Here is an 18,409-nt window from a genome sequence, read left to right as displayed (position 1 = left end):
TATAATAATCCATAACATCTTCAAATCTGTACTTGAACCCAATAGCCCTGTGTAGGAACACCATCCAAATGATTACACACTGTTGTTGAAGATGATGTTGATGACACCGCTTTGGGGCTCGTCGTGCGCCTGAGGGCTGAGGGCGGCCAACACGCCTATAGTGACTTCACGGTGATGTCAGTTGAGGAGGTGCGTCTCTCCTCTTCCTCGCTGCTCAGACAGACCGCCTCTCCTCTTCCTCGCTGCTCACCGCGCCCCTCTGGGACATGTGGACGCGGCAGCAGCGCAGACATATCGAGTGTGGCGCGGCGCGGTGACGGCTGTCCCACAGTGTCACTAACTACCGGAGGGGAGTCTCGTCTTCTCTTCTACCCCCTGCTGCAAGTGATACAGGGCCAGCGGGGAAACGCACAGCGGCAAGGATTTAACTTTTTTAGTGTGTAATATATATATATATATTTTTTTGTATCAATGTCTGTCCTATATCCTTGAGAATATAACTTGACAGCCTCAAACATGACTTCGGTTTGGAAAAGACTCCAGCGGGTCGGCAAGAAAGCGTCGAAGTTTCAGTTCGCAGCGTCCTATCAAGAGCTCCTGGTAGAATGCACTAATAAATGGTAAGTAGATGAACAACACAGCCCTGAACACACAGTGTTGATCTTTAGAGTAGAGGTGAATGTTTATCTTTAGACAGTAATGATACCCGTCCCTCCCTGTCCTCTTTCGAAGTGACAGGGCAACTGTCTTTCTGGTCGACAGCACAGAGCTATATGCTGCACGCTTGTTGCATCAACAGTCGAAGAATAGTCCGTCTTCACGTTATGAAGATCTTCGTGATGCAACTGTAGTTCCACAATTTTAACAAGAGTCGTATACTATAGCTTTATTATTCCACAACAACACTTCCGGCTATGCCTGTCTCCTGCTTTCTCCGATGTAATTATTGTCATGAGGCATCCATGCTAATAACAACTCAAGGGAATGGCTTTGGCCGGGGGGGTAAGACTCAGAGAATGGACCCAGGGCGGATTTATAGCCCGATTAATAATAACTCTCTGCAGCAACAGGTGTTATATGTCATCATCATCATCATCATCACCACCATCATCATCATCAGCAGCATCATCTATAGCCAACATCTGCTCATTATGCACGTCATTAGTATAAGACAGTAAATCTGACCACATGTGAGCAGAGGTTTGCTCTTTATGTGCATTGCGTAATATTGAGATTCATTTGTACATTTCATCACTCATGGCGACAGTTGGTCCCCACAAAACAAGGAAAACAAGGACACACACACACACACTTGACATAATGTCATCACATGACGTCAACCCCCATGCACTTATGGTATACTATGTAGCCTATATTGTATGTAACTCGGCTCTTTCAGCTATTGTTTTGGCCCACTTGTTTGGCCCGCTTTGGCACGGCAGGAGTTCCGCTAGGGCCATATTTCCACTCTGAGCCAGAGCCACTTACCTGCCATTCTGTTTATCTACGCTCTGTGATGTATTATAAACCAACCAGTACCAATGTTTATTTTTTTGTGTGTGTGTGGTTAAGTTAAAGCCACAATCCGTAATTTTTTATTTTACCATGTGGGGGATTTTAGTGTTCTTGAAGAAGTTGATCTGTAGATGGGAAGTTAAACTATGTTTATTATCCAGTCACAATGCAGAATGTAGACTTTTAAACAAACCTTCCACAGACTCAAAGTACAGCCATAGGCGGCGGGTATGTAAGGCCTGCAGGCTAGGCTATGCCGACCCAAACCAGCAGCCCCAGTCTGCGCATTATTATAGGCAGCCTAGTGCGACGATATTGTGTGTGTGTGTGTGTGTGGGCTGCTGCAGCCCGGTGGTGACAATATGCAAGGATCGGCCAACCAAGGTGTCAATGGCAGTAGGTGTGGTGGCCGTTTAACATTCCAGACTGCAGGCAGTAACCAATCACGCCGCATCATCAAACTAACCGACGCCAGGTCTTCTAAATCCTCCATGGTCTAGCAGCCCCACCCCCACTTTCCGATTTTTTTCACCTCCAGGTTCACCAGAACTGTTGTACCGGGTGACTTGGCTGTTCCATTAAGGACAAGTACATTTAGCAAATCAGCCCTCTCTCCGTGAGAGCTGCCAAGACCTGGAACTCCATTCCAAGTTACACGCCGCCTGGGCAGCATAACACTGGATCACCTGAGGCCAAGGGCTTGCTCTACGAGGGCATGATGAGAGACTGAGTTAATCAAACCGTGGAAACTTTTTAGAGCTACTATGTACATTGTTTTCAAAGCATGATGAGATCCAAATTACGGAAAACGTTTCCTTCATTCCGTCATTGTGAACGGTCTTTCCCAATGGGGCGCGCGCATCCGAAACTGGCTAAGAAGAACAACAATATGCGCCAGGACAGAGAGACAGTCAACTCTGAGTCCGCTTCACATTGAAAGTGATCTCACAGACAAACTTAAAGCAGAAAAGATCATTGATGCGCGAAACGTCGCATTTTTATTTTGTTGCATTAACACTTTGATTGCCCAACCCGAGTTTTCTCGGGTTTACCCCCCCGCGGTTTGAATGCCCACTCACGAGAATTCTCGTATTTTCTCGTATTTTTTTTTATTAGCGATCTGAAATCATAATTTCATCAACCGAGTCTACCGTTGGAAATTCAGCCACTCCAGGCGTTCAGATGTGAAAAATGAGTCTTTGATAAGCGACGGGCAGATTAGACACATAGCCATAATTTAAAACATAGATTAGGCGATATTAACGTTAACATTGAAGTGGTGCTGGGCATTCAAGGAGGTAAAAATGAATTAAGCTTGGGCTCTGAAAGTGTTAAGGTAAGACAATGGTTAATCATATTGGATGCCTTCATTTGAACAATTAATTTGCACTATATGAAATGAGTGGGGCTCGCTGTAGTAGCCTAGTGGGTGTGTGTATTGTATGAAATCAGAACCTGGACAGCACCGTTTGCATGCACTGTTTGCAAGCAAAAAAGAAAAAGGAAAAAATGTGCGCGCTCCGTGCGAGTCCTAACCCATCTATAGCCTACCCTAATGTCCAGCTCACCCGCCGCCTATGAGTACAGCGAATACATTAAAAAGAGAGCTCTGTGTGCAATCTCTGGGAAAGTTGGATCATAAGTAGGTAGTAGGTTACATTAGTAGCATATTATTTTGGATAATTTATTACAGTGTGTTTTGACATTTCCAGCATTCCTTACATGGCACATTTGTGTAGGCTGTCCCCTCTATCTCTGATACTTGCTCTGCCAGGCGTAGTGTGTGCACTTCTGCTTATCAGTCTTTGGCAGAGTGACTGTTATGGTTTGACACCGACCCCAAACGCACGACACAAGAGAGTAGGAATTCAGAGTTGCCAAAAACAAGGGCTTGTTTATTGAGACTAATTAATGAGCACAGAATAGGCAAGTCTAACAAGACAGGAACACAAGCAAGGGTGAAAATGTTCTGCTGCTCTGCAGCTTCTCCCGTGGTGGTAGTAGGGGGTAGCAGATGCTGACGTCTGAGCCGCTCTGCAGACTTCTCTCGGCAGAATCTCCGAGGTGATGCGGGACCGAGAGAGAGAGAGAGGGAGCGAGTCAACACAGGGTGCAGGTAGAACGAGCAGGAGAACGGGAGAGGTGACTTGTACCCAAATACAAAAGTTATCCAAGTGAACTAATCTTCGTGTAAATACACACAGTGAGCAAAGTTCCAAAACACAATCCCAAGTGAAATATCTTCGGTGCAAAAAATAGACACTGAGAATGAAGTCCAAAAAACAATCAAATGTGAATAATATCTTCGGTGTGAACAAACACACAGTGGGAGATGTAAAGTCCAAAAATATTATCCCAGTGAAAACACAAAAAGGCGATCGCTGGGTGAGTGACTGTCTGATAAAAAAGGTGGTAATCTTCAGTGTTATAGAAACACACGAAAACGGAATTTGATCAAGACAGTCAGTAAAAAACTCACCCAGACGTAGTGCGTAATGAGTGCTGGAACAGCAGCGGAGCGAGCGCGTCGCCACGGGGGAAAGGTGTCCAAGAGGAAGGCTTCTTGGAATATCCTGGAGGTAAAGCACAGAGAGCAACAGCAGCAGCAGCAGGAACGGAGAATGCAAACAGAGAAATATCAAAACGATCCAACAAACTTGAGTGGGGAAACGGGGTATAAATAATACGGGATTGATTGATTGACAAGCAGTGACAGCTGGGGAATGTGATTGAAAAGCGTGTGGACGGGAGAGAACCAATCAACGACGTCTCTGGGAAGAAGCGTGTGAATAGGGGAATGAAATGATTAACAGAAAACTTAAAGGGACAGAGCGAGTGGGAGAGCAGCGGACCAATCATCACAGTACTTCAAGAAGCCCGTGGTGGGGAAAGAGCCAAACCTTACAGTGACTTGCTTGTAGGTCTAGTTCTAGGCCTGTGCATGTTCACATTTATTCTAATATCTTTTTATTACATAATAATAATACATGACGCACTGAAACCACTGAACACACACATCTGCCTCGCACAGCTGAGCTCAAGACTGTGAAGGAAGTGGGCCGTGTGTGTGTGCGTGTGTGTGTGTGTGTGTGTGTGTGTCAGCGTTTCCGTTAGCCGGTAATTACCGGTTTTTGACCGGCAAAATCTGTTGAAGTCCGACATATTTAATCTCTCCGGTCATAATGTCCGGTGAAAATAATTCCCTCTAAACACAATTAGATTATTTGAATTGTATTAAAATAGGCTAAAATTAAATAGCCTATGCGATGAACGAAACAAACAATCATTAAGCAGCCGGTCTAATAATGACATTGTCTTGTCAGCGCGAGCTGGCTGCTGATATATTTGCGAGAAGCATCCATCTGCCGGCCGGCAGGGTGCAGTACTCCAATTCAGCCATTGGAAATTCAGCTGTTGGGTGGGGGCGCTGCTGAGCGGTTTCCAGACCGGACCTAAAAACACTGCTGCTCCATGCTTCACGTAAATATATCAGCAGCCAGCTCGCGCTGACAACAGAATGTCATTATTAGACCGGCTGCTTGGTGAAGCAACGATGAAACAAATGATTGTTTCGTTCATGCATAGGCTATTTAATTTTAGCCTATTTTAATACAATTCAAATAATCAAATTGTGTTTAGAGGGAATTATTTTCACCGGACATTATGACCAGCACCAAGTCGTTGGGAGGTGGAGATATAAATCACGCAAACCCACGATAATGTTCAGTTCTTCGCTTGATATAATTAATATAAATGTCCAATATAACGGAATTCGTTAGCTCATAAAAATGTGATTATAACAGACTGCTGTTTATTAAGGTCGGGCAGACTGCCCACCGACACCTCAAGTCGGCAGCAGCACGAAGTCTCGAGGGACTTATTTTATTTGGAATATATTAATGACTGTATATACGCAAAAGTAGCCTAGTTTTAAGTTAAAATATTATAAATGCCTTGATGATGTCATTCTTTATATAGGCATATCAATTGTTTTTAAGCTCAATAAACTCTGACCGGAATTTATCCCATTTGTCCGGTAGATTGAAATCTACCGGACACTCAGACCTGCAAAAAAAAATTCTAACGGAAACCCTGGTGTGTGTGTGTGTGTGTGTGTGTGTGTGTGTGTGTGTGTGTGTGTGTGTGTGTGTGTGTGTGTGTGTGTGTGACGTGGATCGTGGATCTGATTGCAGACAGTGTCATTTCCACATTCAGGTCACCTGCAACAGTGCTGTATAAGCACACCAGTGTGAAGCCATGTATGTTCAATCTGTTTACAACCTAAATGTTGAAGTATCAACTGTTGGAGCGCATACCATATTACAACTGGGCTACAACTGTAAACTTTTAGTTTTCATATTTGGAAGCCTGGGTCATGTTCAATTACAATGTGATATGACATTTTGTATTGTTAGAGGCCTTCAGATGGCCGGTCTTCCGAAGGGAAGAGCCAAACAGTTAGCAAGATATTGCTCAGTGTCAGCTATTATTGGCAGCCGCGCAATTTGGAGAAGACGCTGCTATCTGTACCCATGAGCTGTATGCTACTTGTCTGGTTCATCATCCTATGTGTGTGTGTAACTTTGGTTGCCATTGCCAATTTGGGCACGACTGTAACAGAATAACCCACAATGTCCATTTGCACTGATACTATTTGTGTCCTTTAGACATTGTATTTATGTGAACATGAATAAAGATTCTAAATGTGTATTAGGCTGCAGCTACATTGATCCGTCGATGAGCAAATATAAAATTGACGGAAGGTATTACTGTCAGTTAAGTTTATTTTAAAACTAGAACCTAACGTGATCTGTCAGTTCCTAAAGTTCCCCCTTTCAACTTTTCTGTCCATCACAAATGGACACAAACCTTGCACAGACCGACACAGCGTCAACCCTGTCCAAAAAAACAGCTGTACATGTAGACCAGTTATGGAATAGTTAGACTATGGCCTAGTTTTGTGGCTATAGAGTAGAGACTATAAGCATTCCTATAGAGACAGTTTCAACTTGACAACAAAAACGTTTCAGAACAGACTACAGTACATTTGAATTCCTGTCAATTATTGATATTTGCAAACACGTAGCAACAGGAAATCCACTGAAACTGTCCACAACGTTTCAGTCACTCATGTTTCATGTCATCGTGCACAGTGTTTGGGTGCGCTTGTTTTTGTTTCCAGCCTAGAAGAATGTATGAAATGTGGATCAGCTAGAACTGCACCTAATGGTCAGATGGTAGACCATATGGACCATATACCATACGTAGTGCTATAGCTCATATTTAACAATATGTAAAACTATGTATATAAGATAGTTTTCTTTTTTAATCCACTTTTTCTCCTTATTTTTCAATTTTTCTCCCATCCCAATTTCGTATCGCCAATTCTCCCTTTCAATCCTCCCCTCCCCTGTCTTGAACGTTGCTAGACTATGCCTCCCACTGGTCGGCTGTAGTGAGGATAGAAGCCTTGCATCACGTGTCCCCTCCGGTACACGAGGCAGCCTGTCGCATTTTTTCACCAGACAGCGCGGTCTCTCAGTGGCGAGGAGTAACGCGTGGGAGGCTCACGCTGCCCCCGATACTTCCTGACTCTGCTGTACAGGCGTCACCCAACCGACCTGTAGGAGGCGCTGTCCACAACGTCCAATCCCCACCCATCGACTTTCCACCCGCTACCTCTGCCAATTGAGATAGTATGACGACTGGCCCAAGCCGCAGGCAATGCTGACTCCGGGAGTCGAGACCGCAGCCTCTTGCATTGGTGACGAGCGCAATCTCCGCTATGCCACCCAGCAGCCCCTATAAGATAGTTTTATAAAGTCTAGTTTTACTTTAAGTTTGCAATTCCCGTTAACAGTGTTTATTTTTTTAATCCTCTTTTTCTCCGCCTGATTTTTCAATTTTTTCTCCCCATCCCAATTTAGTCGTTATGCCAATTCCTCCCCTCCCCTACCTGGTTGTTGTGCGCATGTTCCTCCTACTGGTCGGTACAAGGGAACCCTGAAGTCTACCACACGCTTCCTCCAACACATGTGGAGACAGCCAGTGGCTCTCTTTTTACCTGGCAGCGAGGACTCTCCTTGGTGAAGCGTAACGCGTGGGAGGTCACGCTGCCTTCACCATTTCCTGCCTTTCGCTGAGCAGGCGCCCAGACCTGACCTGTAGGCGTCACTGTCCACAACGCCAGATTACCACCCTCGACTTCCCTCCCGCTAACTCAGCCAAACGAGTTAGTATGACGACCGGCCCAAGCCGCAGGCAATGCTGACTCCGGGAGTTGAGACCGCAGCCTCTTCCATTGGTGACGAGCGCAATCTCCACTACGCCATCCGACCGCGTTCCGTTAACAGTGTTTGAAACACTTTCTGCAGCTTTATGGCGATCAGGTAGGTTGTTAGGATATCTCCCCTGGACTTACCACTGATAAATACTACCACTGGTCTGTACCAATACAATACTGGTATGCCTGTACAAATACTACTGATATCCCTGTACACATACTACCACTGGTATGTCTGTACAAATACTACTGGTATGCCTGTACAAATACTACTGGTATGCCTGTACAAATACTACTACTGGTATGCCTGTAAATACTACTGGTATGCCTGTAAATACTACTGGTATGCCTGTACAAATACTACTACTGGTATGCCTGTACACATACTACCACTGGTATGTCTGTACACATACTACTGGTATGCCTGTACAAATACTACTGGTATGCCTCAAATACTACTACTGGTATGCCTGTACAAATACTACTACTGATATCCCTGTACACATACTACCACTGATATGTCTGTACAAATAGTACTGGTATGCCTGTACAAATACTACTGGTATGCCTGTACAAATACTACTACTGGTATGCCTGTACAAATACTACTACTGATATCCCTGTACACATACTACCACTGGTATGTCTGTACAAATAGTACTGATATCCCTGTACAAATACTACTACTGGTATGCCTGTACACATACTACCACTGGTATTCCTGTACAAATACTACCACTGGTATGCCTGTACAAATACTACCACTATATGCCAGAGATGGTTGAAAGTTGAAAGCAGTTTGTTCTGCATTGTATGTCATAGAGGCCTTCATAATTATCCTCATGTATGACTGTAAAGGCTGGGTGATATAGTCAAAATATCACATCTCAATATTTTGATTCGTTTTCCAGTAGCAATTACAATGTGATATGACATTTTGTTATTATCATGTAATACAGTTGTCATGGTGCTATTTCCTTCAAAATGGTCTATTTTCCAAAAAACAATTGTACTGCTGCAAAGATTATTTTTATTAACTTAAAAATATACGGTATGGTATATTTATTACAATTTGTGTATATCATGCGCAACGGTATATTGAAAAATCCATATCTTTCCATGACGGTATACCTTCATATTCGGTAAACCTGTGGCACTGTCATTACACATTTGTAGAAACTGTATTTCCCAGCATGCAGTCATGCAGAAAGACCTCTATGAATCTAGTGCTCTCATTTCCCAGGATAAAAAAACCCATTCAGCATGGAAAACCAAAAAAGTTACATAACTGACTAACAAATTAAATTAAATTCAAACCTTTATTTATTCTCGAAAGGACAATTGAGGTCACCCTCATTTTCAATGTCATCGAGACTTACAGACATTTCAAATAAATGCATACATTTTCTACAATATAATAATAATAAATATTAATAACTATCTATATAGCACTTTTCACACATGGAGCACAGTCCAGAGTGCCCCACAGCATTTAGTATAAAGTGAACATAGGCATAAAATCAGCATATAGTTGACAGAATAAAAAACAATGCATAAATGGCAGACATAAGAATAGGTATAAAAGACAATAAAAGTAGTGCAACGTAAACATGCAGACATAAGAATGGGCATAAAACAAGTAGCCTACAATAAGTACAATGTTGCTCGAAGGCATGTGAACCCCCCCGAAACAGCCAGTTCCCCAAACACCCCACACATCCCACACATCAATCCCCACCACATCCACATCCAAGACAACCCCCCGATAAATACTTGGCTGACCAAGACCAAACCAACCGATTAAGCGATGGAGAGGTCGTCAGCCCTAGTCTTCACAAGTCATGTCAAGTCAGGTTCATGTGTATTGCCCCAAATCACATTACATGTCTGTTTCAACAGGGTTCACAAACCCATAGGGCTGTCTTAAATACTTCGAAGCTTCGAAGCTTCGTTCGATGGGCATGGGATTCGAATATGAAAAAAAAATTGATAAAAATAATAATATATATATATATATATATATATATATATAATATATATGATTATTATTATTATTATTTTTTTTTGTGTGTGTGAGAAATCAACTCTGCCTCTCTTTGTTAACTACAACAAGCAATGCTGTTTGTTATTTAAGATGAGGTCGGACTCGGCACTGACAGATTTGTGTTCATTGTGCTGCTTTTATAAAGCCTCAAATGACGGCTTACAATATTTCATGAAAGCAAAGTGTTTTGTTTGTCTAAGATTTAAAAAGGTTTAAACTTTACAGCACTGACAAAGTTGAACAAAGTGCTGTACAAGTCCCACAACATAATATTTTTTTTATAATAATAAAAAATATATATATTATAATTTTATTTATTTTTTATCTTGAAGCTTCGAATTAAAATTGAATCTCGGCCCCGAAGCTTCGAATTCCAAAAAAAAAATTCAAAGGTCAGCCCTACAAACCCACAATGTAACAACAGCTCCCTGACCTTTAACCCTCAACGAAGATGAGGAAAAACGTCCACAAAACCTCAAGGAAAAAAAGAGAAGAAACTTCAGAAAGGCAATTGATTGAGAGATCCCCCCACCGACACGGATGGCCAGACAAACACTCACCTTAACACTCACTTTAGACCCTTTAATCACTTTAACACTAAATATATTTATTAAAAGAGATTTGCACTACATCCATACCTCATTTTTGCATTCAGCATTTTTTTTATAAAAAGCATTTGCATTTTTGTACCTCATTGTCTGCATCTCTACATTGTACTTTCATTGTACTTAGGTTGTACTTTAGTTTGTATATTGTATCTTGTATATGTGTATAGTGTTGGGTTCTTTATTCCTCTTTTACTTACTTTCTTTTTACTGTATGAAGCACATTCTCAGGGGCTCATACAGAACCAAGCATTTCACTGTAATGTACATGTACTTTATACCTGACGAATAAAAACAAACTTGAAACTTGAAACTTGTGTGCAATAGGTTATACACATACAAAGTCGATTACTGGGACTGAACAACAAGATCCCAACTGTAGGCCAACTTACTGCTGGCATGTACCACGACTTCATAATGTAAATAACATCTCTGTGACATAATGTCTTTATGACTGATCGTGGGGCAGGTGCGGGACCAGCATTAAGCTCCTGGTGAATGGTGGGCTAATGGTTCCCTGAGTCTTCCATTGGCCATGTCTATTTCTGTGTCATCGTCATCCCCCCCCCCTCTCTCTCTCTCTGATTCTCCCTCTCTGTTTCTTTCTCTCGTTCTATCTATCTATCTATCTATCTATCTATCTATCTATCTATCTATCTATCTATCTATCTATCTATCTATCTATCTATCTATCTATCTATCTATCTATCTATCTATCTATCTATCTATCTATCTATCTATCTATCTATCTATCTATCTATCTATCTATCTATCTATCTATCTATCTATCTCTCTCTCTCTTTCTCTCTCTCTATCTCTCCTCTCACTCTGACTCTCTCTTTCCCTCTCAGTTACTCTCTCTCCCCTTCCCCCCCCCCCCCCTCTCTCTCTCTCTCTCTCTCTCTCTCTCTCTCTCTCTCTCTCTCTCTCTCTCTCTCTCTCTCTCTCTCTCTCTCTCTCTCTCTCTCTGTCTCTCAGTTTCTCTCTCTCTCTCTCTGCCCTTTCTCCCTGATCCACACAGCTGCTATAAGCACCATGCAACATGAGAAAGTGCACGCTGGCCAGTCACACTGTTAACACCCGGCCCTTAGTCTCTCTCCACTGTCCCGCAGAAAAAATAAATTCTATTTACAATCCGATTTTACGATCCGCTGCCACGGTTTTGCAAAGCAACTTCAGTGCCTTCTCTCAAGTACTGTACCTAAATACATTTTGATGTAGGGTACTCGTCGTTTACTTCGGTATTTCATTTCTTGGAGGACTTTTACTTTTACTCCACTACATCTCAATAGAAAACAAGCAGGACAATAAACTACAATTTAAACGAGTAAGGACTGAAGAATCAATGAACGCTTTCAAAAATGATTTGCTACTACAAAATTGGGAGATAGTATATAAAGAGGATGACACTGATAAAGCATATGAAACATTCTTATCTATATTTAACTTACTATATCACAAACAATGTCCAATAAAAGAATATAGCAGTAAACATAAACACTCAGACAGCCCATGGATCACAAGGGGATTACAGAATGCATGTAAAAAGAAAAATACACTATATAGAGAATTTATAAAACATAGAACTAAAGAGGCAGAAAATAAATATAAGAAATATAAAAATAAGTTGACTAATATTATGAGAAGATGTAAGAAGGATCATTATAGTAGAATATTAGATAACAACAAATATAATATTAAAGGTGTTTGGAAGATATTAAATGGTATTATCAGGAATGGATCAAGACAAATAAACTATCCTCAGTATTTTATGGAAAAGGATCAAACTATTAGCAATATGGATGATGTGGTTAACAACTTTAATAAATCTTTTGTAAATATTGGACCAGAATTAGCGGGAAAAATCCCAGATCCAGTGACTCCTGAAGACATAAAAGACAATTACATTGAAAGAAATCCTAGTTCAATGTTTCTGGAAGCGGTAGATGAAAATGAAATTATAGAAACTACTAATAAATGTAAAAACAAGACATCTACAGACAGTAATGAAATAGATATGAAAATAGTAAAAAATGTCATTAGTGGGATTTCAAAACCACTCACGCACATCTGCAATTTATCATTCAAAACTGGTCGATTTCCGAATAAAATGAAAATAGCAAAAGTCATACCTCTGTTCAAGACTGGAGATAAACACCACTTCACAAATTATAGGCCTGTTTCTCTACTTCCTCAGTTTTCAAAAATATTAGAAAAACTCTTCAACAACAGATTAGATAAATTCATTGATAAACATAATTTACTCACCGATAGCCAGTATGGATTCAGAACACACCGGTCAACATCACTAGCGTTAATAGAACTCATTGAAAAAATCACAAATTCCATAGATAAAAAAAAACATGTAGCTGGAGTATTCATTGACCTAAAAAAAGCATTTGATACTATTAATCATGATATATTAATCAAGAAATTGGAGAGATATGGGATCAGGGGGGTAGTATTGGACTGGGTGAGAAGCTATCTAAATAAAAGACAACAATTTGTGACAATGAGAGATTATAAATCTGAATGTTTGGACATTGCTTGTGGTGTCCCCCAGGGGTCAGTGTTGGGTCCAAAACTGTTCATCTTGTACATTAACGAGATATGTAAAGTATCCAATATATTTAAATGTATTTTATTTGCGGATGACACTAATCTTTTTTTTTCTGGTGAGAATGTCCAGCAGCTTTTAGAGGTCATCACATCTGAAATGAAGAAATTGAAGGAATGGTTTGATAGAAACAAATTATCATTGAACTTGAGCAAAACTAAAATTATGTTGTTTGGAAACTGTAGATTGGATACTCAGGTACAAGTTAAAATAAATTATGTGATTATTGAAAGAGTTTATGAAAATAAATTCCTAGAGGTGTAATAATAGACCATAAAATCTGTTGGAAACCTCACATAAAACATGTCCAATCTAAACTCTCACGAAGCATTTCAGACCAGTCATGAGTAAAGTAAAGCACATTCTGGATAGAAAATCACTCTACATTCTCTACTATTCACTAGTTTTACCATATTTAAATTACTGTGCTGAAGTCTGGGGAAACAATTATAAGTCTACACTACAACCACTTTTTATACTCCAAAAAAGGGCCATAAGGATAGTTCACATTGCAGGTTATCGTGATCACACTAACATATTGTTTTTGGAGTCAAAGACATTGAAGTTAAATGATCTTGTGGAATTTAAAACGGCACAATTAATGTATAAAGCAAAAAGTCATGCACTTCCAAGAAACATTCAAGAATTGTTCTTTGATAGGGAGGGGGGTTATAATCTGAGGGGAGAACACAATTTAAAGGTGCTAAACGTACGCACTACCATGAGAAAACACTGCATCTCGATATGTGGAGTGAAACTGTGGAACAGTCTAAATGTGGTGCTAAAGCAATGTCCAAACATGAGACAATTCAAACTGATGTATAAGGAAATTATGTTCACAAGGTACAGGGATGAGGAAGGGACTTGATATTCACGGGTGTTTACATTTTTATTTTGTTTTCTATTTTATTTTATTTTATACATATATAGTTTTTGTTTTTTGTTTTGCATATATATATATATATTTTTCTTTTCTTTTTTATGTTTAAAATAGTACACTCATTTGAGTAGTGGAAAAGGGGTAGGATTAAATAAGTGTATACTTCTTCCTACTCCTTTTCGAACATGCAGATTGAGTTGTTTTGCTTTTTGTTATTGTTTGTTGTATTCATTGCATGTTCGAAATAAAGACTTCAAATCAAAAAAAAAAAATAGTCTACTTTTCACACATTTATCTGAACCCTATTTAGTTTGAACCCTAAGATAAGTTGATGAAATTGATGCACTTTAAAAACTCAAACCTGCCAACTTTCAAAGGAAGTAATCAAATCCAGTTGAATTCTTGAGGTCAGCCGAGTGCCCAAAGGTAATCAAATCAAATCAAATGTATTTGTAAAGCCCACAATCACAGGTTAATGTCCCCATGGGCCAGACAAGGCTTCTTTAAACAAGTCAAGAAGAAACATCACAATAAATCAAGAACAAAATAAACCCATCATGAAATCCAAAACAACACTCCCAGACATACCCAGCGTAAGGAAAAACTCACAAAAAACCTAGCAATAGGAAAAAAGCACCACAGGCAATGTGGAGGAGAGAAACCTTAGAAGGGCCTTCTTGGATGCGTCTATACTTTCCGTAGCCGCATTTCTGGCAGACGCTCTCTGATTGGCCACTGTTGCCCAATCGCGTGACGAGCTGTGTCTTTGCCCATTTTCGCGTCGAACAGCTTGCAAACTACCTGGCGTTCTATCGCCATGCTCTAAGACAAACTCTAACCTTAACCAACTTCGAAAGAGTGCCTAAGCCTAACCGTCGAAAGAACTTGCCGTCACGCTCTAAGACAAACTCTAACCTTAACCAACTTCGAAAGAGTGCCTAAGCTTAACCAGTGTAGAAACAGGTGTCGACCAATCAGAGAGCGTCTTGCCAGAAATGCGGCTGCGGAAAGTATAGACGCTTCTTGGATGTCGGTGATAGTAGTGTTGCTAAGGATGATGGGTGGAGAATAAAACAGGCGAAATAGTTGGTATGTATGTACATATACGTGTAATAAAACACAAATATGTACATGCAATAGCAACTGGGGTGCATAAGAACATTTTGAAAGATTTTTAGAATATAGAGCTAAGAACAGCAACAACAAGAGAGAAAGCATATGGAGACGAGCGCTAGTGTGATAATACAAGCCTACACTTATTTTGTATAAAAAACATGCTAACGTTCGGGCCCAGTGGCCTTTGGATCAGAACCTTTGGATTCCTTTTGTCTCAAAAAATGTTCATGCAAAGCTCTTAGGCTTTCATGCTGTTGAGTGGAAGTGTTTGGAAATGTTAAGCAAAGTAGGACGATGACTCCATTCCTGGAGATCTTGAAACGGCGATGAGATTATTCACCGAGCCAACCTGCTGAGCAGCAGCACGTCGGACAGATTGACAGGATAAGGGATAGGTCCCGCCCCCCCCCCCCCCCCCCCCCCCCTTCCTCTGTAGTGTGACATCACAGGTACAGGTTGTGACTAGAGCGAGGTGTGATCGTTGTGTGATTGTTGTCGGTTGCTAAGGGAGCCATGCCCTCCAATGACGAGGCCCTGCGGGCAGTGAATGCACTAGTTCAATGTTGATGTTCATAACACACGCACGCACGCATGCACGCACGCACGCACGCACGCACGCACGCACGCACGCACACACACACACACACACACACACACACACACACACACACACACACACACACACACACACACACACACACACACTCACACTCCCCTCCTCCCCTTCTCCTCCCAAGCCTCCCCTCCCCTTCTCCCCTTCTCCTCCCAGGCCTCCCCTCCTGCTCCCAGTCTCTCTCTCTTCCTCCCCTCCTGCCTCCAGGCCTCCCCATCTCCCCTTCTCCTCCCAGGCCTCCCCTCCGCCCCTCCTGCTCCCAGGCCTCCCCTCCTCCCCTTCTCCTCCCAGGCCTCCCCTCCTGCTCACAGTCTCTCTCTCTTCCTCTCTTCCTGCCTCCAGGCCTCCCCTCCTCCCCTTCTCCTCCCAGGCCTCACCTCCTGCTCCCAGTCTCTCTGGGGTGTTTTGACAGCAGACAGATGTTTGCGTGTCTGCTTGTTTTTCAGCTTATATTTGACAGAGTATCCTTTGTTCAGCTCTCATGCTGCTGCACTGACTATGTGTTTCTATCCAGACCAGTGGTTCTCATGCTGTGTTTCTATTTATACCAGTGGTTCTCATGCTGTGTTTCTATTTAGACCAGTGGTTCTCATGCTGTGTTTCTATTTAGACCAGTGGTTCTCATGCTGTGTTTCTATTTAGACCAGTGGTTCTCATGCTGTGTTTCTATTTAGACCAGTGGTTCTCATGCTGTGTTTCTATTTAGACCAGTGGTTCTCATGCTGTGTTTCTATCCAGACCAGTGGTTCTCATGCTGTGTTTCTATTTAGACCAGTGGTTCTCATGCTGTGTTTCTATTTAGACCAGTGGTTCTCATGCTGTGTTTCTATCCAGACCAGTGGTTCTCATGCTGTGTTTCTATTTAGACCAGTGGTTCTCATGCTGTGTTTCTATTTAGACCAGTGGTTCTCATGCTGTGTTTCTATTTAGACCAGTGGTTCTCATGCTGTGTTTCTATTTAGACCAGTGGTTCTCATGCTGTGTTTCTATCTAGACCAGTGGTTCTCATGCTGTGTTTCTATTTAGACCAGTGGTTCTCATGCTGTGTTTCTATCTAGACCAGTGGTTCTCATGCTGTGTTTCTATCCAGACCAGTGGTTCTCATGCTGTGTTTCTATCGAGACCAGTGGTTCTCATGCTGTGTTTCTATCCAGACCAGTGGTTCTCATGCTGTGTTTCTATTTAGACCAGTGGTTCTCATGCTGTGTTTCTATTTATACCAGTGGTTCTCATGCTGTGTTTCTATTTAGACCAGTGGTTCTCATGCTGTGTTTCTATTTAGACCAGTGGTTCTCATGCTGTGTTTCTATTTAGACCAGTGGTTCTCATGCTGTGTTTCTATTTAGACCAGTGGTTCTCATGCTGTGTTTCTATTTAGACCAGTGGTTCTCATGCTGTGTTTCTATTTAGACCAGTGGTTCTCATGCTGTGTTTCTATTTAGACCAGTGGTTCTCATGCTGTGTTTCTATTTAGACCAGTGGTTCTCATGCTGTGTTTCTATCCAGACCAGTGGTTCTCAGCCCTTTTAGTTTAGTTTATTTATTTAGCACATTATTTAAAAAGAAAAAACAGTGCTAGGAGGGAACGAAGCCCAAAGTACAAAGTTCCACTCCCATCCCATTGTCCATAAACATATATGAACGAAATACATGTAAACATGGTCTAGAAAATAAACTCAAAACAAGATCAGAGACATAAGGCAGACACTATAGTGAAAACATGGAAGATTTTCGTGTCAAGAACCTTCAAGCTTTTTTTTTTATTATCTTTTTCCCCCCTTCTTTTTCCGGTTTTCTCCCCTCCCAATGTTAGTCGTTATGCCAATTCCCAATCCCCTTCCTGGTTGTTGCGCACTCTACCCCCTACCGTCGGTCTGGGAGGGCGGAGACTATCACATGCTTCCTCCAACACATGTGTACCCAGCCCACCGCTTCTTTTCACCTGGCAGCGCGGACTCTCACTGGGGGAGTGTAACGTGTGGAAGGTCACACTACCTCCCTCCAGATCCTTCCCTCGCTGTGCAGGCGCCCCGACCGAACTGTAGGAGTCGCTGTTTACAACGACCCGGACCCACCCACCGGCTTCTCTCCCGCTGACTCTGCCAATCGAGCCAGTATGACGGCCGGCCAAGCCGGAGGCAACGCTGACAGCCGGATTCGATACCAGTGTCTCTTGCGTTGGTGACGAGCGCTTAGTCCGCTGCGCCACCAAGCCGCCCTCAAGCTGATGCACTTAAAGCCGCAGACCCCCACTTGATAAGATTCTGTCTCAGGGACACCCCCAACTGAGAAGTGTTTTTGTCGTTCCATATACGATTAAGTCCAAAATTCCATAACTATACTATAGCACTCTGAGAAACCCAGTTATGCTCTCACTGGAAACTCTGTATCGAGTATCAGATGATCTATTCATGGTATTTCGATCACAGACATCTTGTTAGCAAACAACAGGTGATTGTAATCAAATAGCAGGTGATTATCATTCGATGATAAACGTGGCTAATGAGCTGTGGCCTGAGTCATGAGAGTTCTATGATGTAGTTGAAGAGATATCAGTGAGAGAGAGAGTGAACCCTACTGTATGATTAGAGTAGCCACTCTGATATATTCTCTCATTGTTATTCCTTCATACCAGCGGCCATCAGGCTCCACAACAGTGGGCAGGGACTGCTGCCAGACATCCAACTACTAGGAATCTCCATCACTGAGTGTGTCTGAGAGGGCATACTGTACATA

At 41.9% G+C, this 18,409-nt stretch overlaps 1 protein-coding gene across 2 annotated transcripts in view; it reads left to right on the top strand.

Moving 5' to 3' along the window:
* Positions 1–276: 276 nt before the first annotated feature.
* Positions 277–18,409, top strand: part of ehbp1l1a (EH domain binding protein 1-like 1a) — a 95,824-nt gene continuing 77,691 nt past the window's right edge. For both annotated transcript variants that reach the window (XM_084320775.1, XM_084320774.1), the window contains exon 1: positions 277–620. In XM_084320775.1, coding sequence (XP_084176901.1) covers positions 517–620 — 104 coding nt within the window. In that variant the 5' untranslated portion in view covers positions 277–516. The remainder of the gene's footprint in view (positions 621–18,409) is intronic.

The sequence above is a fragment of the Notolepis coatsorum genome (genome assembly GCF_963971535.1).
Source record: "Notolepis coatsorum genome assembly, chromosome: 1".
NCBI classification, from domain to species: Eukaryota; Metazoa; Chordata; class Actinopteri; order Aulopiformes; family Paralepididae; genus Notolepis; species Notolepis coatsorum.
This window is presented reverse-complemented; position numbering and strand designations above follow the sequence as displayed.